Source organism: Pogoniulus pusillus, chromosome 3 (assembly GCF_015220805.1).
Source record: "Pogoniulus pusillus isolate bPogPus1 chromosome 3, bPogPus1.pri, whole genome shotgun sequence".
Classification (NCBI taxonomy): Eukaryota; Metazoa; Chordata; class Aves; order Piciformes; family Lybiidae; genus Pogoniulus; species Pogoniulus pusillus.
In genome coordinates, this window is record NC_087266.1 from 49,378,625 (window position 1) to 49,403,787 (window position 25,163).

General features: G+C 43.8%; 1 protein-coding gene and 1 long non-coding RNA gene across 2 annotated transcripts; both read right to left on the reverse strand.

Moving 5' to 3' along the window:
• Positions 1–629: 629 nt before the first annotated feature.
• LOC135192852 (uncharacterized) lies at positions 630–6,752 on the reverse strand. Its single transcript, XR_010309046.1, has 4 exons — positions 6,441–6,752; positions 6,215–6,330; positions 5,479–5,535; positions 630–1,274 (listed from the first exon to the last, which is right to left on the reverse strand). It is a non-coding gene; the product is annotated as an uncharacterized LOC135192852 (long non-coding RNA).
• Positions 6,753–7,487: 735 nt separating this feature from the next.
• SPRYD7 (SPRY domain containing 7) lies at positions 7,488–18,885 on the reverse strand. Its single transcript, XM_064176149.1, has 5 exons — positions 18,514–18,885; positions 16,517–16,633; positions 13,404–13,570; positions 10,938–11,040; positions 7,488–8,510 (listed from the first exon to the last, which is right to left on the reverse strand). The coding sequence occupies exons 1-5, from the start codon at positions 18,782–18,784 to the stop codon at positions 8,413–8,415; spliced, it is 756 nt and encodes a 251-aa protein (XP_064032219.1). The 5' UTR covers positions 18,785–18,885; the 3' UTR covers positions 7,488–8,412.
• Between the last annotated feature and the right edge of the window lie 6,278 nt (positions 18,886–25,163).

Sequence of the window (25,163 nt, forward strand, 5' to 3'; positions counted from 1 at the left end):
TTGATCATTGCTTTTTAAGCAGAGACAAAGTTCCCCAGAATGTGAGAGTTGTCAGCCTGTGAGGAAGAAATGGCTGGTGTTGTTTGGATACTAGTGGGAAAAAAGGCCTTTAGAGCAGATGAAAAAAAAGAGATGATGAATTAGATGAGAGGAAACAAGCTATAAGCAGCCTAAAGAAATCTCTGGCAAAATGCAGGCTCTTAAGATAATTAGGTGGCCCTCCCTGTACTGTAACGTCTGAAGGTGTGCTCACACCCCCTACTCAAGGAGCTTAATTTAGGAGTTCTAACTACTACATTCAGATTAGTCATGAGTGATTCAGACTGCTCAGACTTGATTGCCCAGACAATGAAGAGATGGAGTTGTGACAGGCATCAGGGCAGAAGCAGTCTGAGCATGGCCCTAGCTGCCTCGCACACCCTGGATGTGTTCTCCTGATGCCCCCCGGAGCGGGAAGCTCTATTTCCATCCTACGTACAGGAAAAGACGACTTTGGCTGGAGAATGCTACCAACTTGCATGAAACAAGCTGCTTCCACCAGCTTATCTCCATGTTGCCAGTGTTTACTTTGGCCAAGAGCTGCACTTTTCCCCACACTAAATCCTCACCACGCTACAGCAATCATTATTCAGCACGATACTTTTTCACTTATGAAAAGGTCAAAAGCCATCTTAGACTGAGTATGGGTATGTTGAAGTAAAAGGGGATTTAGATTTCTCAACAATGAGGACTATGGCATGTACTGCTTGCCAAGAGAATGAGTGCATCCAAGAAATGTGACTCAAATCTTCATGCTTCTTGAAGCTAGAAACTGTCTTGTCTGCTAAACGTGCCAGAGTTTTCTATGGATGTGATGTGGCTTCAATTTTTTCTCTCCCTGTATTATCTTGAATTAGACTACAGGCAGAATGCAACCTAAATACACACAGATAAAGATACTTTGTTTTTTTCCTGACATGTTCTGAAATTAGAGAAATGTGACTTTAGTTTTATTTCTGCACTTCTCTTCGCACTGAATTTCTGGCATTTCAGCAGACAACTCCCCACAAGAATGTTCTTTCAAATTCATTTAATCCCCAGCCCACCTCTCCTGACTGCAGCAAAGGAAATTCCAGTGTCTAAGCAACAATTTCTCTTCTCTGGAAGTGTCAGTGGTTCAGACCATGTGGAGAAATAAAGAGGCTCTTCTGCTGACTCATCTTGGCAGCCAGATCAGATGGGCTTCCTTAGGTCTAACACAAGGTTAGAAAAGGGGCTAGGAAAAGCTGCATTGTCTGGAGAGGGGGGGAAAGAAAATAAAAGGTCTCTTGCAGAAGCCAGCTCATGAAGGGATTGGTCTTACCAACTCTTCATTCTTGCAAATACTCAACATGCAAAAGTTCAAGCCACCAAAATTTGCCCCAACAGAGATCTCAGATGAAGCACTCCAGAAGAGCAAATGTACACTCTCTGTGCATCAGAGAGCTCTCCTTAACCCTTTGGGCTTTCGTCTAGAAATCCATACCCCAGCTGTCAAGAACCTGAAAGGTATTTTATTGTGCATCTAGGCAAGGGAAGAGATAGTGAAGAGGCACTTAGATTTGTTCTAAATCCATTGTCACAAGCTCCCTGCAAACACCTTAGCAGCATTGCTCTGCACATATTTACGGCACCAGGTTCCTCACTACAGCAAGAGGCAATCCTTCAAGCCATTTACAAAAGCAGTTATCAGCTTTAGACACGTTAGGTATCCTGGGGGGGTGGATCCATGGGCTTTAAACCTAGATTCAGAGGGACATTTAAGAACCTCTATATTGCTGGCTCAGCTGTGCACCTTTGAGAAACCCTGCAGCCATGAGCTGGAGAGGTTGTCAGCATTCAAACTGGCAACAAAGCTGAGGGAGTACTACAAAAATAACTAAGAACTCCAAGGAAGTCAAGAAATTCACGTCAGTTACTAGAACCTCTCATTGGTTTTGCACACAGCTCTATGCAAAGCAGGAAGACTGCAGAAAGGAAAACTAGCATGAATACTCCTGGGAGTCTGTGTTCTCATGAACATTTGCACTTGAATAGCAAGACCTGCCATCTCTGAAGGCTCTTTGTAGGTCTGGGAGTATAACTATTCTCACTAGGATTTAAGGGACCCAACGCACATCACCAAGTTTCTCTTTGCAGACCATCTATGTTACCGGGTCCTGGCAGGATTGTTTTGTGGGAAAAGTACCTTTTCAGGCCATACTTGACATTTCCAGCTGATGTGGGTTAGGAACTTTCCCTACACACACTACTGCAATTTCCCAAACCAGCTCAGACAGCTTGGAAGCAAGATGAAGCTGCATTTACAGCATGGCAAAATTCACTAGCATATATACACAATATAATTACAGCTATTTACACTTATATACAAATTAGAAATAACACAGAAATCCAAACTCCCTCTCAGACAAAGGAAACTGCCCAGAAGAGGCTCAAAAGTACCCCCTCTTTCTCCCTCTCTATCTCAGACAGGCAAACAAAAACAAAAGCCAGCAAAGCTTCTGTGTTGTTAGCTGAGATTAGAAATCCTAGATCAGAGCAAAGGAGAAACAAACAGGGCAACGTCCCAGGACACAGTGAGGGAGGATCACTTACATTTTAGCATTTCATCCCTCTCAGCAAACCAATGAATGATAATAGACTTCATCATTATTTCCTTTTCACAACCACTGATCTAATTTCTCTCATTAAAATACTCCAATTAGCCTCCAGCCAGCACACTAACTTTTTACTATCTAATTAGGATTTTAAGCTCCTTGGAATAGTACTACCTGACTTCACCTACCCCTGAAGCACTGTAGAAGTACCATAAAAAGTTAAGTGCTGTACAAATAACAGCTCAGCTGATCTATATGCAACCTTTATTATGTGACCTGCTAGTTCTATTGATTTGTGGATGCACAAAAAACAACATAAAACCCCCCTCTGTCTCAGACTTTGTATCTTGCTGCCACAGTGTAATCTCAGAAGGACTCAGAAAACATAGAGGATTAGTCAATAAAAAGTTTTGCACTCCAAGAGATAAGGTGTCCAAATTGTAACAGTCAAAGATTAAGAAAACATTCAGGTACAAAGAGTTAGGGGAAGCAACTCAACTGTCTCACTGGGAAGCATGGTACATTCTTACTAAAACAAATTTGCTACTAGTAAATATATTGCTTAATCTTTACTGAAAATTACTTTCTAATGCAACTTTGGGAAACAGCTATTGCATTGCATTTCTACGGGCAAAGCTTGGGCTGGGAACACATCTGGGAATCACAGAACGCTAGGGGTTGGAATGACCCGCTGGAGCGATCATCCACTCCAACCCCCCTGCTAACACAGGTATGCCCAGATCAGGTGGCATGGGAATGCTCCCAGGCAGGCTTTGAAAGTCTACAGAGAAGCAGACATCTGTGTTTGCTGGCAGATGCTGCACGACATGCTGAGACACAGGTTCATTCACAGTTTATTTCTGCAGCCTGTCCTCTTGCCTGTGCAATGGAGTTAACTCTACTCTCGCTTCTTTTATGAACTGTAGCAGTTTAAGAGCTAACACTCGACTTTGGTTATAAATTATAAACAAGAGAGAGGAACTTTCTGGACATTCTTTTGAATATAGAATGAATGAGCAGAGCACTGGTTGTAAAAAGAGTGACTACGATAAAGTCTGCATCATTCATTGGTTGCTAAGAGTGATATAACAGCAGTGTATAAACAATTTCTCACTCTTTGTTCCCTTTGCCTTCCACCTCCTTGCTGCTCCTCTGAGCATGGCTGAATGCTAACCTCGACTGACCAGACGACAGGTGAGATCTTGCTGTTTTTCTATCTAGGGGGAAGAGAAGAAAGTGGCATTGGCCCCTTCTGGGCTTCTTTCTTTGTCCAGGGGGGAGGACTGGATTTCTCTTTTACTTTTAAATTGCACAGAATTGTAAATACATGTGAATATGTTTTGTATAGATGCCTATAAATACAGCTTTATCTTACTTCCAAGCCATCTCAGCTGGTCCAGTAAATTTTAGTGGGGGGGAAAAGGGGGCAATTTCCCAACCCACCACGTGAACTATCACCACAAAACTTAATTTCAGGTGAAAACTGTTTTCTTCCCACTTGGATAAGCAGATGGTAGTAATCTTTTATCCACACACACACTCCCTGGTTTAGAGCTTCCCTGTGTCACCAGTTATAAAACAAGAAGTTTTCTGATCTTCACATACGGTGCAGTTACACCGCATGGTATTACAAACACACCTTACTCTGTTTAAGAGGAGAAATGAGCAACTCTGAACTATAAAAGCAGACTCTTTCCATGCTCGTGGTGAATGCATCAGCTATTTTGAATATTTTATGTTTACCAAAACGTTTTCCATTTCAAAGAGTGGCTTTGAAGAAGAGAACCTTCTCTGCAGGGCACAAGAAGTCCACACTGAACTGAAGGTGGCAGCTTTTCTTACTGTTAAATATTTTTAAACACAGCAGGCTTAAAAAAAGTTGCTTGCTGAATGCAGCTAGATAAAGTGGTAAGAATTGCTTTTAATACTTCTTCATTTCCCTACAAACATGAGAAACGTGATTCCACAAGAAGCACTTTTATCTCAGTAGTCTTTTATGGTAAAGAACCACTGTTGAAAGATAACAGAAGGAGAAAGGACAAAAGACTTCCTTTTCCATATGTATGTATCTGTATATCATCATTTCAAGCCTGAAGAGATGACAAACTTGATTACAAAAACATCATGGTATGTGTCAACTAGAATAGCAGCATCACCTCAAGGAAGAATCAAAGAATGGTTGAGGTTGTAAACCTCCAAAGGTCATCTGGTTCAAATCTCCTGCTCAAGCAGGGTCACCTAGAGCTGGCTGCCTAGAACCATACCCAGATGCTTTTTAAGATCTCCAGGGATGGAGACTCCACAGCCAATCTGCCCAACCTGAGCCAGTGTTTTGTCACTCTCACAATAAAAAATGCTTCCTGATGCTCAGAGGAGCCCTTCTGTGTTTCACTTTGTGCGCACTGCTACTGGTCCTGACAGTGGGTACCACTGAAAAGAGCCTGACTCTGTTGTTCTCATCCTCTCTTCAAGTATCTCTATACCCTGATCAGGCTCTTCTGCACCTTCTCCAGGTTGAACAGCCCAGGTGTTCTCAACCTTTCATCCAGTCCTTTAATCACCTTTGTGACCTTTCCTCAGACTCTCTCCAGTATGACCACATCTCTCTTGTGCCAAGACACCCGAGAAAGGACACAGCACTCCAGGTGTGGCCTCAACAGCATTGAGCAGAGGTGAAGGATCACCTCTCTTGATCCGTTAGAAATACATCTAATGCAACCAACTCTTTTGCTATAAGGGCATATTGCTGGTTCAACTTGTCCTCCATCAGGACTTCCAAGTCCTTTCCTATGAGGCTGGGCAGCTCCCAGCATGCACTGGTGCCTGCAGTTGTTTCTCCCCCATCTGTGGGACTTGCTCTTACCTTTGTTGAGCTCCATGAGGTTCCTGTCACCCTTTTCTCCAGGTTATTGCAGTCTTTCTGGAAGGCAGCAAAACCCTCTGGCATAGTGCCCACTCCTGCAGTTTTGTGTTATCTGCAAACTTACTGAGGACACACTCTGCCCCATCATCCAGGTTGTCAAGGAAGATGTCAATCAGGACTAGATCCAGTATTGACCCCATGGCTATACCTCTAGATACTGTCCTCAAACTGAATTTCATGCCGCTGATCACCACCCTCTGGGCCTGCTCATGCAGCTACTTTTCAGTCCAACTTTTCTCCCTATCCAGTCCAAACAACAACAGTTTGTCTCTAAGGATCTTATGGGAGACAGTATCAAAGGTCTCAATGAAGTCAAGGTAAACAATATCTTCTGCTCTTTCCTCATCTACCAGGCCAGACATTTTAGCAGAGAAGTTTGTGAAGTTGGTCAGGCATGGTGAAGTCATGCTGACTACTAATGACTTCCAGGATTAGCTGCCACATCACTTTCCCAGAGATTTAGGGGAGGCTGACTGGCCTGAAGGTCCCTGGGTCCTCCTTCTCTCTCTTCTCAAACACAGGAATGACACTGTTTTCCTCCAGTCCTCAGGTACTTCTCTCAACCACCATGACTGAGCAACCGTTACCGAGATAGGCCTCACAGTGACACTACACAGCAGCCTCGGCACTCAGGGGTGCATCGCATCATGGACTTGTGGATGTTCAGTTTGCTTACCTGGTCTTCTTCCACCAAAGGCACAACCTCCTTGCTCTAAACTCTGCCTGTAGTCTCTGGCATTCCTGAAGGCTCATCTTGCTAGCATTCCTGAAGGCTCATCTTGCTAGTAAAGACTGAAACAACAAAAGGTATCTCAGCCTTTCCCATGGCCTGTGTCACTGGGTCTCCCACCTCACTGATCAAGAACAGCATCCTTTGCTCTTAGACATGGGAGCTATCTTACCCCATGGGAACTCCATATATGAGCATGTTTGCTGGTGGGACTTAGGCCCTGTGGGGAACCCACAGTGGAACTGTCCATTCCTGAAGAACTACACCTCCTGGAAATGACCCACGTTGGAGAAATCTGTGGAAGACTGCTTTCTGTGAAAGGGACCCCACAGTGGAGCAGGTGAAGAGTTTAAGTCTTCTTCCTAAAGGAGAAGGAGTGGCAAAGAAAACGTGTGATGAACAGACTGCAACTCCCATGTCCTGTCCCCCTGCACCACTGGGTGGGGAAGAGGCGGAGAAATTGGAAGTTAAGCCTGAGAAGAAGGAAGGGGTGAGGGGAAGGTGTTGCAAGATTTGGTTTTATTTCTCATCACTCTACTCTGATGTGATTGGTAATAAATGAAATTAATTTTCCCCAAGTCAAGTCTGGTTTGCCCATGATAGTAACTGGTAAGTGATCTACTGGTCCTTAACTTGACTCAAGCATCTGCCCTGCCCAGCTAAGGAGGTGATATGAGCTACTTGGTGACCACCTGGCATCCAACTGGGGTCAACCCACCACAGAAACCTCTGCCCTGGCAGGGAGAGCTGATCCCACATCTACTAGAGTAACTGAAATGAAACATATGGATATTTCATTTAACTTCAATGATGGACCTGAACACAGCAAAACAGCAGACTTCAAGGGGAGACAATAGAACTGCACTCTAATCTCCCAAGCTTTGTACTGTAATGCTGACATGGGCATCATCAGTCTTTCCAGGCTGAAAAGTTCTGCCCAGGACTGCCATGTGATAGCAAGGCTAAGAGGAAGGACAACATGAGCTACTTGGCATGAAAAAACAGCTAACAGAAAATCGTAAGGTGAAAGGCTTTGAGAAAGCTTTGTATTGGAAAACCTCAGAATCAGGTCATTTCTGAAAATATTTAAATAAAAGAATCCATCTATGCAAATGCACTAACCCAGGAAGAGCCAAAACCCAAACACCCAGTGTTAAGATCTTCTTTACCATAAAGATTCCTCTAGGAAGCATGTTAAATATGACATGAGAGGAAAAAATTCATCTCACAATTTATATTCAAGGGCATCACATTTTATAACAATGTCATAGCCATTCATAATTTATAAGTGATTCACAAAGAAATTAAATACATTATTCCATAAAAGAATAAGCTAATTCACAGTTTAGACATAAGGCTTCACCACAACATCTCATACCCTTCACCTGGCTCTTTGCATACCCACACTGAGTGACCTGTACTTACTCTCCTTCTGGAGTAACACAGCATGGTGGTCCTCCAAAACCCACATAATGGTCAGGTTTACTTTTTAAGGTTCAATAGAAAGTTACTACTAGAAAGTGTCCTGTTATTTGTCACAATAAAAGCAAATGAAAAGCTAGGAGAAACAGGCAAGTTGTATTTGCTGGTCTGAGACTGAGGGAATGGATTAAATTAGACTTTGAAATGAAAAAAAAAACAACTGAAACAACCCCAACCGTATCTAGCTGCTCGTTAGCCATCATACTATGCACTGTGCACAACTGGGACACTGCAACCCCAGATCACAGGCTGGAAATACAGCGATTCTCTTACACAAAGCACATAACTTGCTAGGAAAAAACTCATGAGAACTACCCATCTCCACAGCTATCATATACATAATAACTGTTTGCTTTATAGGCTCCAGTTCATTCCAAGTAGTGAGTGTAACACTGATGACAATAACATCCCTTAGTCTCCTCACACACCTAGCACAAATCAGAGGAAAACCTGCCCCCAAACACTCCCTTTCAGACCACAAAACAATGCCAGAAGTCTCTGCTTTGTAACAGTCCCCTGGTGTCGCAGTGAACATTCATTCTGCAAAGGTCACAAGTACTTACTAAAAACATAGATATGTTTCCCAAAAGTAAAGTGAAGCTTTATTTAAGACGACAACGCTTTCCAAGAGTGCACAGTGCAAAGTTTCTCTATGAAGACATTCAGAAGATTTGCTGCTCAAAAAGGATCTTTTCAAACCCTGGTGGAGGTGTATGATAAAAGTCACTGAACTGACAATCCAGAATGGCACTGTCATCAACTGCAGGAGAGAACCAAACAGCAGGAGTTAGAGAAGGAGCACTTACAGTTTGATGCCCTACTACACCACCCTACTAGGTTACACATGACATGCTAACCATGAAGAACATGCATCCATTACCTACATGCAATACAACTGGAACAAATCCCTTCAACAAATCTGCTAAAGGCCTACACAAGTAACCAGAGACAGCAAATCATCTCTCTTTTCTGCTGACTACTTTAGTCTATTGCGGTCCTTGCTGCAGGCAATGAAAATGTTACCTCAGATTTCACTGGACCACTAGCAGGGCTTCAGGCAACTCCCTCCAAATTTTCTACTCTAATCTCTTCAGAAAACCTACAGATTAGAGATGCTATCAGATACAGGAGGCTGCCACCTCCTCTGCTGCCTATGTTTCTGTCCACCTCCTAATTCTGATGGAGTGTCAGCTGTCTGCAATAATTATTTCTGAAGGTTTACAAGGTTTTGGATGTTTGCAGTGGCTGGTGTCAGACCATCTGTTTTAGCATGTGATGCAAAGAGAGCTTCTTTGACTGCTGCTTTATGCTGGAAATCAGTGGGTTTTTAACAATACCTCTGCCTGTTTTGGACCCTCTGCATCATTTGACACCCAAGCATTACTACCTCCAAAGCATAAAAAGAAACTGCTGAGAATTTTCAGAGCAAAGCTTTCATCTACTGCAATGCCAAGCAAACACCCAACCATCCAGAAAGGATCTCTTTCAAAAGCAGTCCCTTCCAAGATGAACCTAGTATATGAGCAACACTGAATCAAACCAGAAGAACTTCATTTCCACATTCTGGTTTGGAATTTAGAGATCTCAGAGCCAAGGTAGGACTTTTTCCCTTCTAGGTTCAGTTAAAACTCCTACTAGTACAATTTTATAGTGCTGTATTACTTAAGCAGTGTTTGTATCTCACTCCTGCAGAAGTGCCCAAGGTTCCCTACAGCAGTTGGAGGGAACAACCTGTAAGTCTGTTTTCTGGTTTGCATTCTTATGCCTGGCAGTGTTTGCCTACTCCGTTGTGTTTCTTTTTAAAAAGTATTTCTACTTTTAGTCTGAATTATGGATAGACCAAGTACTAGAAAAACTTTCTCTACAGTCCAATCCTTTCCCATGACCTGAAATCTCACCGACTGTGAGAGCACCTTAGCAGCGCCATCATGTGGCTTAAGAGCACATCACGAAATGACCAGACACCAGCCATTTGTCAGCTACATTTACAGACTTCAAAGGTTCTAGAAATATCTCCCTGTTCATAAAATTCAATAACGCAAAGGTATCAAGATATAAACGGGAAGATGGCAACAGTTCATTAGAAACCAACCATGAAATGAAAAAATTATCCATACCACACAGATGACAGTATCTGAAGAGAAGAAACAGTTTGGAAAAGGCTGCTAATTAGATGAAGCTCACACAGGAAGAAGCAGAAACTGGAGATGGCATAATACAGGGAATGCAATGAGCAGTTCTCATGTGCTGTAAGTTACGACCCAGCCCAGAGCACAGCATTGATGATGCACTGAGCTAGGGGAAGTACTGCCTTTCAAGTGAGATGTTAAAACAGCATTCTGACTACTGAGGAACTACAGAACTACAGGCACATTCTGGAAGAGTACATTATTAACACATCTCCTGACCAAATTCCAGCCTCTGTAATTCATAAATTCTTTCTTAAACTGCTTGTGCAGGGATTATTTGGATATGGTATTTGTGTCTTTTTCAAAACTGCTGTGTTGTCTGAGTGGCTGCTGGCAAAACAGCTACCACAACTTGGGCAGCAGCTGTTGGGTTTCAAAACTGGGTATCAATTTGGTAGAGCAGCAAAGTGCTGTACCACTACATAGCAAGGAGCTGTACTAGTGCTACGTTGAAGTTACTAGAGTAAGAAAGCACACAAAGCAAATTCAGTATCTATTTGTATCTAATACCAAATGCACTTAGGAATTATGTGAACTTAACAGGCATAAGTAACAAGCTTCAGAGATTAATCAGACTAGCCTCCAAGTCTACATCAGTTCAAACTTGAGGGTTGGACTGTATGGTCTTTTGAGGTCTCTTCCAACCAGATGTATATTTGGTCAGTTTGTTGGGTTTTGTTTTTATCCCATCTGCTTTACTTCTGTTCTTTCACTTGGTAATTCTTAGACTGAGCACAGCAACTCCTCAGATGTTGGATGTGGACACTGTATGTGGTCAGTAAGCAGTGCTTTTTTCCCCTAACTATTAAGTGGCACTGAAAATGAAGTGCAAACATACTTTTGCATTTTTCCTAAGTCTGCACTTTTGTCCCATTTATTGTTGCAGTTGGGGGAAAAAAAGAGATTGAAGTGTGTTATATTTAAGTGAGAAAAAGAATACCTAGCTTGCAAGACAAAATGTTGCCCCTCCTATGAAACAGGGAAAATCTCTGACTTACCATAGACCACTGGATAGACAGTCCCTCGGATCCCTGAAGCTGGACAATGCATGTTCTTCCCATTTAAATATACATTTAATTCCACGTGGTCATATGTAATACCCTACAGAACAGTAACAAAAACAAGTTTGTATGCATAGGACTGCTACTTAATGGAGCCTTCTTAGCCACAGGCAAATTTTAACACCATTATGTGAACCACAGCATCCCAGAAAAACTCACTTGAAGTGTTTCTGCAAAGGATTAGAAGTTAATAAACGACCAGTAACACTGACAGGTCATTTATGAGAAAGAAATTCTTTACACTAAGAGTGGTGAGACACTGGAACGGGCTGCCAATTGAGGCTGCGGGTTCCCGCACCCTAGAGGTGTTCAAGGCCAGGCTAGACGAGGGCTAATGGAAGGTGTCCCTGTCAATGCCAGAGTGGTTGGAATTAGATGATCTTTAAGGTCTATTCCAACCTGTAGCAGTTGAAGGCTTATTGGAATGTTGTAATATGAGAAATTGGTACTCTCCTAAAAGCTCAGTGCAGAATCTAAATTAGATCATTGGTTATAGAAGAATAACAGTGATGAAGTCTGTATCATTCTTTGGTTTGCTGAGAGGTATAAAAGCCAAGGTACAAACAATTCCTTCTTCTTGGCTCTTGGACACTGGGATCTGTTTACTGTTCCTTCACTCCTCTGTAACTCCTTCACCAACATTTTTCCAGATAACACATAAGCCTTGCTGGTTGTTTTCCATCTGGGGAGAGAGTGGCATTGGCCCCTTCTGGGCTCTCTTTGTCCAGAGTGGGAAGATTGGATTTCTCTATTATTTCTGAATTGCATATCACTGTAAACACATACAAATATATTGTGTATATGTGCTTGTCAATTTGGCTTTGCTGTAAAATATAGCTTTATCTTACTGCCATGCCATCTGAGCTGGTCTGGTAAATTTTAAGTGGGGGGTGTAAGTTCTTAACTCACCACACAGCTCAAACCATTCTATGAACCAATTTGTATATTGGAAAGCTCAGGATTCTTTCATGGTCACTGAACGTGGATGTAGCACAGCACTGCATGCTGTTGTCTTACAAAGATGCAAGATCTTCCAAAACACATTTCCACACTATTCTTCACCATGTCAAACACAGAATTGTCAATGGCTTTGAATATTAAGCCATTTGCAGTCTTCTTATTCATATCTCCTCATGGAAATAGCTTTAATAAATAGTGATGCTATGGATTAAATTTATCTGCCCATAGGGAGATGCTCTCAGCAAATTTACTCTGCCTGCAGCAATGCACTGTGGTTTCATACACAACACTATAAATACACTGACTGCAGATCACAAAGCAAGCACTAACAAAGTAATAAATTACTTATTTGTTAGCTAAATGCTTATTCTCCTCTTTTGGTATGGGCTGAGTGTGGCAGTTTTTGTTGCCAATCAGTACTTCAGAAATCTACTTTCATGACAGAATGAAATAAATTGAAGTTTATGAAAACTGGGGAGCTTGCAGTAATAAGTGAGCTCTTTGTTCACGATTAGCTGAAGCTGTTCAAACTACACAGGTTGACCCAACCCTGAAACAGCATGCAAGCCTCACAAAAAAACAATTTCACAAACAAACCAGAATGATAATACAGCATCTGAGGCTAAAGGATGGAGGCATCAGCCTAAGCTGTTTGGAGCTTCTAAAGATGAGAATTCTAACCGTTGCTATGTAAAGGGAAGGTTACCCAGCAAGAAACACCAGCAGTGATAAATGATCTAAATTTCATTACACTGCTCCTATATATTTTTTAACACTAAATGTCCTCTAAGAGGACACTGGAAAAATGACAGCAATAAAACAGAACTCTTTGAACAAACCCACTTAAAGAATGTTTTGAGAAACCTAGAATAGCAGAGTTCAAAACTTGGTAAGATTTTCCACTTGCTCCCATCCTTAATTTTCCCAGGAAACATCATCCCCTACTCATTTAATCTCTCCTTCCCTACAGAAGTCTGGCTAAAAATACAATTCACTTATCACCTGTAAACTGTCCCTGCTTAGCTCTGTCCTTCTAATCATTAAGCAGTTAGCTATGGAATCTTGAGTTCACCTGGGCATGGTGCAGACACTACCATGCATTCCAGTACATTATTCTTTCAGGGAGATACCATCTCCATCAATTTATGACCGGTGTGACAGCAATTATGCATCAGATGAATAATGCAACCAGACTGAAATAGAGCATTAGAGGCTATTCTACAAACATGAGTTAAAGTTTGTCCCTCAAACACAGCAACAATGAGAAAGAAGTCCACTGATATCCCAGCTGCTGATCAGTTCAAACACAACAGGACTTTGTATCAGCATTTTCCAAACCAGGAGATGTGAGTTCAATTTGACCAAAATGGTCTGTTTGACCAGAGAGCCATAAATAAGAAGAATCTAGAAATGGTTCAGGAAGTAAAGAAGCCTTAAACTCACCACCACATCACCCTCCTGAGGAAGGTTGTTTGCTGGTAGCCTATTTTTCTCTTCATTGTTATAGTAGAGAGCTCCATCATTTCTCATCACCAGGCTATGAATATCTCGGCCAAGTGGAATGTGATTCAAGTTTGCTTTCTGGGTAGCAACTCCAATACCCCAAATCCCTGAAAATCAACATTGACAAACATAGTAAGAAAAAAGCCCACATTATTTTGAAGACTATCTGACAGCATAAAGAACATCTTTTAAATGACTAACATGGCAGTACTATCAGTAAACCTCTTAGAAATAGCAGGACTGTTGTGGTTTAGCCCTGGTCAGCAGCTAAGCCCCACACAGCCACTCACTCACTTTACCCTGCAGGCACCAACGGAAGGAAAGAAAAAGTAAACCCAAGACAACTTGAGAGTAAAGATGAAAAAAGATATTAATAAGCAAAAAAGAAGAGAACAAAATATAACAGTGGTGCAATGGCAACCACTCATCACCTCTCATGAGTAGAGCAATGCTTAGGCATTTCCCAACCAAAAGATGGCTAACCCACCTCAATCTCCTCCTCTCCCTTTTGCTATTGAGCATAACATCATGTGGCATTAAATATTGCTTGGGCTAACTCAAGTCATCTGTCTGGTTGTTTTCCTTCCTAATTTGTTGTGCACCTCTAACCTTACTCACTGGAGGTGCAGAGTGAGGAAAAGAGAAGGCCTTGATACTGTGTAAACACCACTGAGTATTAGCTAGAACACATTATTATTGTTATAAGCATTGTTTTGGTCAGAGATCTAAAATGCAGCACCACAGGAGCCGATATGAAGAGTTTCTTTATTCTGGCCAGAACCAATACAAACAGCCACAAGAAACTGAAGGAAAACAGCATCTGTCCTGAAAAAGAGGGATCCAGAGAACTGTAACCACTTAACTTTTGTTCTCAGAAAAAAAATATTGTAAACTCTGACACTGTAGAAGGATGTAAAAAAATAAATCAAACTAGCATGGATTTGTAAATATCACCACTTCCTTCTTCAGCTGGTTGGACTAGTCTCAGGGAAAAAAAGAAAATAAACTGCAAATATGATAGATTTTGATGTGGTAATGGCTTTGAAACTCATAAAACATTGAAACAGTCAAATTATGAAAATGTGGTCTGGACAGGTATGGCAATATGAATGCACAAGTAGTTAGAAAACTGTATTCCAGGACTACTCATCAGTAGCACTCTGTCAAATGAAAAAGATGGCTCAATCAGGGTTTGAGGTTTTGCACTGAATACACAAGGTCAGACACTGTTCCATGTTCACCTCAGTGACTTGGGTAATTTGACAACGTGCTTATTAAATGTACTGCCAAAAGCAATCCAACAGCACTGCAGGTTCTTCAGAGACCCCTCAAGTTTATGTGATCCTAACAGATTGGTTAAGAGGTGTGAAATAACGAAAATGCATCTGCTTAACCTCAATTACAAAGAACAGGAGGTAAGGAGGAACAGGAAGTGGCACAAATACAGCAGTGACTTGGCAGCCAGCTCATATGGTTTGGGGGCTATCACAGACCACATGCTGAGCATGACTCCATGCCCTACTGTTGTGAAAGTCTTCTGGATGTATGTCATGTATAAAGAAGACATATAGTATGCATAGCAGATGAAGGGCATCTACTGCTGCTGCAGCTGGGGCAAAGCATCCTACCTCCAGAAAAATTAGGTCATTTATAGATGTTACAGAAGAAAAACCAGGAACAATCAAAAGCATGAAAACATCATCCATAAGGAGATGATGAAAAAACCTCCAACAATCTGGGACTGTTACATCTACAAAAGACTAAAATAAGGCAAAAATTTAAGAAAATCAGTTTCAAAGGGCAAAACTGCAGAAAAAAAAGTCTAATGTGTATGTGATCAGAATGAAAAGGACAAGAGCATGAACGAGATTGAGATCAGATATCAGAAAACTTACCAATAGACAGGGTGACCCCATAGATGACCCCTAAAAGACTGTGCAGGGACCCTTCTGAGAATCAAAGGTTTAAGTTAAGTGATCTACAATTCTCCAGCCTTGGGGTACAGGAATAGATGAGATATGGCAGACCTTATTTCCCAAGTTTCTCAAAGATAAGAAGACAGATACAGTATCTGTGTGAATAATGACCATGTATGAACAGCAGCTGCAGTAGATTCTCCCCCCAACAGAAAAGACACTAACACTGCCACGTTAAGACTGATCTGGGGTTCATCTGCAGCTTAAAACTAAACAACTGGTTTGACTGCAACATGTCTTGAACACATTTGTGTTCAAGCTGCCTGCACTGCAATCCAACTGAATGCAAACAATCCTTACCTAAAAAGTGCAGGGTTCAAGCTCCAGCTGCTATCATAAGGTCTGTCTCTGGACTAACAGTTCCCTTCTTCTGCCCCCCCACCCTCTACACACTTAGGGAAAGAAAAGCTTAATTTTAACAGTGTGTGTTGTTATTAAAAGTATAGTCAGACCTTCAACGCTAGAATAAAGGCAAGTGTGGAGTGCACTCTGCATTACTGAAGCTGGCCATATCAGTAAAAGCACAATCCTTCTAAATTTTATTCACTTTCAGCTGCCTTGCATTAGATCTGTGAAAAATAAATAAACGGGGTGCTGAAAGGCTTCTCTTGATAAGGCTGTGTCAGAGTAAGTGTTGAACACTTGATCTGAAGAGCAAAGTGTAGCACAAGGAGCGTTACTCCTGGTTGGGCAAACACAGTGCGTGTGCAAATAACTGCACATATTCCTGGATGCACTGTACTACTGAAAAGAGTATACTTTGTAACTACACATGGTCCTAGGCACTTCTTTACTACAAACCGGTTCTAGAATATGCTAAGTGGAAAACATGCATAGAACAGCACACAAAACAGTACAGTGTTTTAGTATTTGCACTGCTTTAGTAACATACTTACCCTTGTTTTTAATAGTTCAGAGCCACAGTTACTGAAAAACCCAACAACAGTGACTTCTACACAATGACAATTTATAAAGCTCAAGGATGTAGTCAGAAAGATGCCTGTGCTTGGTACCTGACCACCAACAGGCAATCTAACATACCTTCCAGTTTCAAGCTGTACATTTTTGCTGACTAACCTGTGGATTGGATTTTAAACTCAAAATAGCTCTTGTTTTGATGCAAAGGTGCATTGGCCAAGCAGCCTCCCGTGCCACATATTCTTCTGCCGTTTTTAACAATGACAACATCTGTTCCTGCATGAAGAAAACAAACAAACAAAACCTAAATCAAACAAAAACTTCAAAACAGTTTTGAAGTCTGGAAGCAGTCCTTAGCTGAGGGCTAAACACTCAGAACAGCTTTTGCTCTCCCTGCACTATGTAAGAGGTTCACTAATCTGTAAGAATTACGATGTGCCACACTTTGAAGTAAGAAAAGGAAGGCTACTTACAGGCTAGTCCATCTTTCAACAAGAGTTTATTCATATAAAAACTATACACTGCTTTAGTTTCACCTCTTGGGTTTTGCAGCACCATGCTGATTACAACCTTTGCTTCTAACAACTTACAGTTTAGTCAGAAAGGGTTCACTGTGAGACCAGTCCTATAATCTAGAGCCCTCTATATACTGGAGAAAAACTGACCTGAAAAGGAAAAGTACACTGGCTACAAACTTTTGATGGAACTTCAAGATGTTTAATTATTCTTGGGAAAAAATCCTTTCATTAGAAAATTTCTCTGTTAAGTGTTCCTTCTCCAGTGGAAGACTTAAACTCCCAGGCACTGCTGTCAGTCAAGGACACGGGAGACAGTCAGGCTTGAGATAACTGAAATAAAATAGGATAGTAATTGTGTTCAAGCACTGGATCCCAGACAGGCCACCATCACTTTGCTCTTTCCCTGACGCTGCTGCACCCAATCCAGCTCAATTCTCTGCTCAACGAAGCCCAGGTACGGTTTTCTAGCTAGTTCATCCCAAGGATGATGCTCAAAGAGCAGTATGAGAAGACTCTCTGCGGCTTGGCTCCTACTGCATCTTCATGGCTGTAACTTGGTTGCCTCTGCTTTGAATCACCACCCCCTACCTAATCTGAGCGAGCTCTTTAGCACTACCCCATCAGGCAGCCTTTCCCCTTCAGATGCTCCCTCTGAGGCTGAGGCACACCTCCACATACTCACTCTGCTGATAAGCTTCAAGTGAATGTCAACCAGATTGAAGTTTCTTTCTTGAAAACTGCCAAATCCTTCTAAAGAAGTTGCCAGAAAGTGTTTTTTCCCAGCACACTTCACTGAGAGGAGAGGATAAACTTTTAAGGGCAGGCATACATTTCTGTTTGGAATGGTACAGCTCCACAGAACTAGAGAGAGACTGTGTACAAAGGCCTGTAGTGACAGGACAAGGGGCAATAGCTTCAAACTAGAGAAGATTTAGATTGGATGCTAGGAACAGGTTCTTTACTATGAGGGCAGCTGACCACTGGCACAGGTTGCTCGGGGAGGAGGCTGGGGCTCCATCCCTGGGCATACTTCAAAGTGAGGATCGACAGGGCTCTGGGCAGCTTGGCCTAGCTGAGTATGCCCCTGCTAGCTGCAGAGGGGTTTGGACACCAGACGGCCTTCAGGGGTCCCTTCCAACCCAGACTATTCCATGAAACAGTTACAACCCAGCATAAGACACAGGCGTGCTCAAACGTGTGCAGAGGACAACCACAGAGGTAAGGAGAAGGCTGGAGTACTTCCACCGCCAGCGAAGGCTGACAGAGCTGGAGCTGCTCAGGCTGAGAAAGGCTCCAGAAGAGCTCACCGCAGCCTCTCAGCGCCTAAAGCGGCCTGCAGGAGAGGCGGCAGAGGGCCTCTTTAAAAGAGAGCGACGACAGGACAAGCGGCAGCGCTTCCACCCGAAACAGGGGGACCGCACATTAAAGGAAGGAGCTCTTCGCCGTGAGGATGGGGGGCACCGGAGCAGCCTGCCCACAGAACCTGTGGGTGCCCCCTCGCTGGCAACGTTCAAGGCCAGGTCGGATGGGGCTCTGAGCAACCTGCTCTACTGGAAGGTGTGCACCGCCACCGCCGCCGCCGCCACCCCGCGGCCTCCGTCCGCCCGGCGGAGGGGACCCGCGGGGCCGCCCGCTTACCCATGCGCTGCGTATCGAGCTGCACCGCTGGCATCTCCTTCAGCGGGATGCTGCCGTCGCCGTCATCCCTGCAACAGGGACAGCAGCCAAACGCGAAGGCGGCCATGACCGGCCGAGCCCACCGTGCCGCGCAGCCGCAACGGCGGCCAACGGGGAGCGGGCGGCAGCAGCGCCTCCTGGCGGGAAGGACTGGCGCCGCCGTGCGGCGCAGCGAACTCACAGCGCGGGAGGAGGCAGCCCCGCCGCGACATGGAGGTAGGCAGCGGCACATGGCGGGCGACGCGAACGCGCCCCCTGGGGCAGCTCAACCGAGGGCTCGCATGGCATCGAGTGCGGGATAAAGAGTCCCGTTAAAGCAAGCGCCATCTTCCCCCGGGAAGTGAACGTTTCATACTAACGCGCGCCGCCGGAGACCTGCTCCTCCGTGGCCGCCGAGCAGCCTGGGTGTGCCCGGCGTGTGGCGGTGGCTTGGGGCGGCAGGGCGCTCGCCGGGCAGCGTGGCGCTTCGCAACTGGCTGCCTACGGGACAGTCTCTCGCTGTATATGGGCAGAGCAATTTACATGTGTATATGAGGCTAATTAACTAAAAGGGAACACCGGTGACGGTGGGCAGGTGGTAGGCGTGACGGCAGCGCACACGGTGCTGGGTTGTGTGGGACACGGCTCCTGCGTGGCGATTCACTGCTCAGTTATCCCTGGGTCCGAGGAACAAGGACCTCGTTTATCTTCTTGGCCCTTTTTTGTTGTTGGATTCTTCTTCTTGTTGATTTTTTTGGTTTGCTTTTAATGTTTAGTGGGTTTTTGGTTTCTGTTTGGTTTTGTTGTTGTTTCTGTTTGGTTTTTTGGAGGGTGTTGTGTTCCTTTCTGTTGTTGTTTTCCATGAGAGAATGAAAAAAAAATACAAGTTGAACACAGCAGGGCTCCGTGCAGTGGAAGGTCTGCCCAGCCATGTGACACCTCTCATCCACAGTCTCTTTACCTGCCTCCATAGCATTTGCTCCCTACGGGATGCTCTTTCTCTTCATCTTCCACACTTGTCCAGTTAGTGAGTTTTAACTATAATATTTTTTGGGTCCCATTTGCTTCTAGAGTACTTCCTTAACTTTTCAAATGCTTGGGTAGAATGTTTTCTCCTGACTTACTCAGCAGAGTTCAACTGTAAAGACTGATACATTGAGAGGCCAGCCTGTAATCATTGCATTTATTCTCTTGCAAAGCCCACTTTGAAAGGGACTTTGTGTCCCTTCCATAGAGGCAGAAAGCCCTGCAATTAAAAAAGCTGCAACTTGACTTAGGGCCTTTGGGTTGCCCAAGTGCTTCTTTAGCAGAAGCCTTAGAGCTGTCCCTGCAGTGCACAGCATCCAGCAGAGAGGCCACAAACTGGGCCCCAACAAGTACAGCAGACAGAGCTAACATGGCTGCAAAATCCCACTCGTACTGGTCACGCTTTTATTCCTCTGCAGAAGAAGAGCCAATAAACGCTGTGCCATAAACTGCTGATCTAGAACATTATGCAGACAGGAAACAAAAACCAACACAACAACTTCTATTTGAAGGCTTATTTTATCTCCAAACCAATCTGAGATGAAATGGTTGTTTTCTGTGATTTTCAGATGGTGCCTTATCTTGTGGCGTTTCACCTACACAGCTCCTTTAACGTTTTATTGCAGTATATAATCTGATGTGGCTAATATAACCCATGTGGTGCAATGTTATCTGTCAGGAGAGCAGGAGAGGATAGAGGCTTAAAAGTGGATGTTAAAGGAGTCCTTGTTAAAACCAATCATCATAGCAAGAAATATCATACTGGTCCTATGGGCTCTATCAGTCATGCTTACCTCTGTACTTGAAACATGAAGTGAAATGTTGTCTTTTTCAAAACTGTGGCTAAAACCAAACTGATTTTAAGAGCAGCTTTAAAATATGCTTCCTTTCTTTTATTGGACCTACTGTTACAGCCCATAAACATTAGGGGTCAAGAGCTCACTTTCTTAAAATATGTCAAATGGGATTAGTCTTGAACTTCTAAGAAGTAAATATTAGGTGGGAAGGGATGTTTATTTGTTTCGTGTGGTGGGCACCACGATCCTCCTTGGTAGCTTGTTGTGCACGTAATTAGTCCCACTTGAGTCACTGCGGGATTTTTATTGTCTGTCACACACTGTGGGTTTGTTACAGTAAATGCTAAATGACAAATGGTAATGCAGTTACAGAAAAAGAACCACAAATACCCAAAACTTAAAAGAGACTTAACCTCCAAGTGACTCCCCATCCCATTTTTTTCCCTCTGTGCCCCAGTAAGTCCTTTCTTTCCCAGAATGAGCAATGGGAATACAAATCCATTTTGCCGCATGAACTCAGCATTGCCAAATCAGTTGGACCCAAGGGGAGGGCCAGCAGTGACCGGTCATGCCTTCCTGCCAGCGTCCTGCTCCGCTGCTCTCTTCACTTGAGAGGCTGGTTTTACAGGCCAGCAGACTGCTGCACCTGCAGGGTACATGTCACAGCCTGGAGGAGTTGCCAGCGCTGCTCTAGAGCACATTGACTCCCGAAGCTGTGTGCTCAGCGGGCAGCAGCCTCGGGGAACCAAGGGCAGTGCAACTCTCATCCATGCATCCATCCTGTCTCCTGTCAGGTGCAGAGCCCAGCTGCTCATCACCTTGACAACAGCTGGTGGCAGCCCAGTGACACAGTCGAGTTGTCCCGGAACAGGGGCAAAGATAGAGCCTAGCTGAGGGCTCTGACGCTGCGCAAAATCAGGCAGGAAACAATGTTGCTGCTGTGGAAGTAAGGTAGAAGTCGGTTGGTCAGCTGGTGAGAAACACGGCTTGTTCGTACATGCTCCGTGGAGGATGAGGTGAGCAGTTCCAGCAAGGTGGTGCCCTGTGCATAAACGTGCTTGTCAGCCTGTTCAGAGCATATCTGAACACCAGGTTTTTCACAGTGCACAAAGAAATGCCCCAAGGAAATGAAGATGCTTCTAAGTGCTTGGTAATGAAGGGTTAATTCAGATTCTCCTTTCTTGAATGTGCATTTCTTTCACTGGGGAGGCCAAGCATTTGAGACCCTCCCACGCTGGGAGTAAAATTATGCTCAGCATGCCTAAACATGTTTGTTGCTCACAGGGCTTTAACTTTATTTCCTTGAACAGTAGCAGCAGAGACATTTTGTCTGGGAACCATGCTAGAAAAACAGGGAAATGACCAGCCCCATCCATTTCACAAATGCAGGAATATTTGGAGGTCCTGGGGAAAGAGAATGGTGGCAATTGACTTGTGTTGTTCTCTAGCTCTGAGCTTCGTTCACAAAATGCAACTGTCTCTCATTAGCTCTGCAGAGTAAATCTGGCTGCAGAAGGGTATGTTTCAGAAAAGTTCCCTGATACAGCCCAATTCATCGAGGAAAGGGAAACTCTTCAGTTGTTGCAGTGCTTGATAAAACACAACTAATCAGTTCTCAGAAGAATAACTGGGCTTAGCCCTGCTCGTAGAGACTCCTGGCACTTTGCTTCTCTGCTGCCGCAAGCTTTGTGGAGGCAGTTGCACCTGTGACAACCAGTGAAAAAAGTTATTAAGTATGCTGGAATGGATTTGGTAATGTCTCCATGCAGCTTGCACAGAGGTAAATGATGCTGCAGGACTGGAAAATCAAGGTTTGTTTATTGAAAGCAGTCCTTCCCCTGCCAGGGTCAGGCCTGTGGTTTGGAAGATGATACAGACAAGGTCTCAGATGAAAAACAGGTTGTGCTTGTACTTTTGAAATCTTCATTCTAATGTATTCCTGTGATGATTAACATTCTCTAGGAAGTCTTCTGTTTTATACAGTGAATCTGATGCTTGTCAAGTCACAGGAGAAATTGTGTATGAAAATGAATTTCGTTCCTCATTGTTGTGTTTACTTTGGAGGTCAGTTGTCTTTATGCAGTATAAGCAAAACGCACTGGAGCAGAGCTTTGATCCACAGGCAGTCACAAACCTCACTAAAACTGACAGGCGTCCTGGCCATGCTTTGTTCAGGAAGGAGCAATTAAGCTCTTTTATGGTGTGAGATTGTTAAAAAATAGAAACTGCTGCCCAGGACTAGATGGCCAAGCACTGAGATGAGATAACTCGTGTGAGCAAGCACTAATTTGGGGTAAGTCAGAGAGGCTTCTCTAGGGACTGCTAGCGAAGGCGGCAGCAGAAGCGCAGATTGGTTGCAGCTGTGTTTGCCTGTGTGCATGCCTGGGACCGGAAACACCATGTGAGAGCCAGCAGACAGTGGGAGAAGCAGTGGTGCATGGCCCTGAGAAAAAGCCAAGGGACAGCTTCTTCTGGGCAAGCGTTCTGGCTAGAGCAGCAAACTTGGACTGCTGCACAGTACTCCCTCCCATTTGCTTCCTCTGCGTGCAAGGAAATGGGATGTGGCTGTACATTCTTTGTAAATAAATAGGATTATGCTAAGGAGCTAACTGAATTCATCATCAATTCTCCCTCTCCCCCTTCTGCCCCCCAGGAAAATCTGGCAAAGTGCTGAATATTAGTTAACCGTGGGGGTCAAAGCTTTTTAGTGCTGCTAAAATAGTCACCAGAGGCCCTGCCTATGTCAACAAACGATGTCTCTGAAATTCAAACCTGAAAACAACAGTTGGGCATTTCAATAGCTGACAACCTTTCATGGGTTTTTAATGTCTGGTATTTCTACGATGCATATTAAAAGTAGCTTTCGTGGAGCAGTAACAAAAACCTGCTTTCTCTGATCCCTCGTCTGGAGTGTAGTTTAATGTGGTCCAGATGTATCTGTTTCAAAGAAACGCAGTCAGATACAATGTAGTTGTGAAACACCTATACACGAGCAAGGTGTTTGTCACATGGAGATGTGTTGTTTGCTAACTTACAGCATCTTCTTACTGAACCGCTATTGGCATCAAAGCTTTTTCAGCTTTGTTTCCCTGTTTAGGTCCCCACAAACCCATCGTTTGAGGGTATGCTCACTCCATCACGGCTGAAGAAATCAGCTGTGCTTCAAGAAGTCACTGTCCCAGTGCTGCGGTGTACTCTGTCCTCTGACACTTCTGCAACAGGACGTGAAGCCTTAGCTTAGGAAATAAAAGGCAAACTTGCAGCCAAGGATAAGACTGGGAAATGCCATCAGATGACCTCTTTTCCTTGGTGTCTCACCCTAGGAGTCGATTACAATCTTACAGGCCTTTGGTAGCAAGGCTGCAGAGAAGTCTTACTGATGGGGGAATACAAACCTCATAAAAAATAAAACCCAAACAGAAAAATAGCTTCTTTTACCCCCAGCTACATCTATCAGTCGGTTTTGTGTGAGACATCTTCTCCAGCACAGCACAGGGGATGCCTGGGGGCTGGAATGATCAGCTGGCATGGCCAGAGGGCAAGGCTGTGTTACTTTTGGCAGCAGCGCCAGCAATAGCTGGCTGGAAGCATCTGTGAACTGATGGTCTGTGGGGACACTTCTGCTTTCTGCTGACGTGTGAGCAGGCTGCCACTGAAGCAGATCCTCACTGGCTCATCCTGGCATCGGTGTTTGTTCGGTTGTGGGATCACCTGGCTGCCAAAACTGATCCTGCTGAAAACTTTCCTTTTAGTCTGGATTAGCTTTCAGCTCTGTTGGCAAGCAGATCTAGCCTAACATGTGGCCACGTGAATGTCAGAGCTAGCAGAGAGGAGGCATCAGGAAAGCATGACTAAGGGAAGGGAAAAGTCTGGAATTATCTCTTTTGCCAGTAGCACAGTCTTGGCTCGGCTTAACCCTATGAATCTACCTCTCAGGGTGAAATTACCACATTAATGGCTTGTGTTCACAGAAAGGGAGAAGTCTGTTTCCTCTTTTCCTCACTCCTCTGATGTTAGACCTGGTGATTGTCTAATCTTGCAATGACCTGGTTTAACTCATTGAATCAGCAGAATACATCCTGGCAAAGAAAAGGGAATAGTGTTCTGCTGGCTTAGTGGGTTGAATCAGTTCAGTAAAGCATCTGCTGAAGCTAGCAGACCTGATACAGGCAAAGAGGATTGTAGCAGACAGTTCTGAGTTCACTGACTGAGAACCACAGCCTACAGCTTCAGTCTCAGAAATCTTCTGTTGTAGCACTTAGCACAAGAGCCACAATCGTTTCTGCAGTTTAAAGGTGACAATAGGTGCTGTCCCTTTGTCTCGCAAAACCCATTGTCTTTATCTCATAAAGCTGGAGGTTGTCCTTAGTTTGTAATTCCTTCCTAACTCCTACCCCTGTATTTTCAGCTATCCCATAGATGTCTGACATTTTTCCTAATGCTTGCCTTCAAGCCAGGCCTCTCCTTTGAGCCTGTATTTCCTTTTGGTTCGTTTGCTTATTAGGTAGGCAAATATTGCCATTGATCTATTAAATGTTCTTTTTCATCAGGCAGAATTTTTCTCTGGCGCTTCAGTAAATGGCCTTGGCTGCTTTAGGAAGACACTCCATACTCTCAGATGTGGGAATGCAAACTTGTAAGCAAATTGCTGTTGCAAAACCTCTATAAACAACAAAGTATTTAGAAAACACCTGTAGAATCATAGAGTCATCTAAGCTGGAAAAGACCCATCAAGGCCAACTGTTACCCTAGCGCTGCCAAGTCCCATGTCTCTCAACACTACACCTGTACTTCTTTCAGTACTTCCAG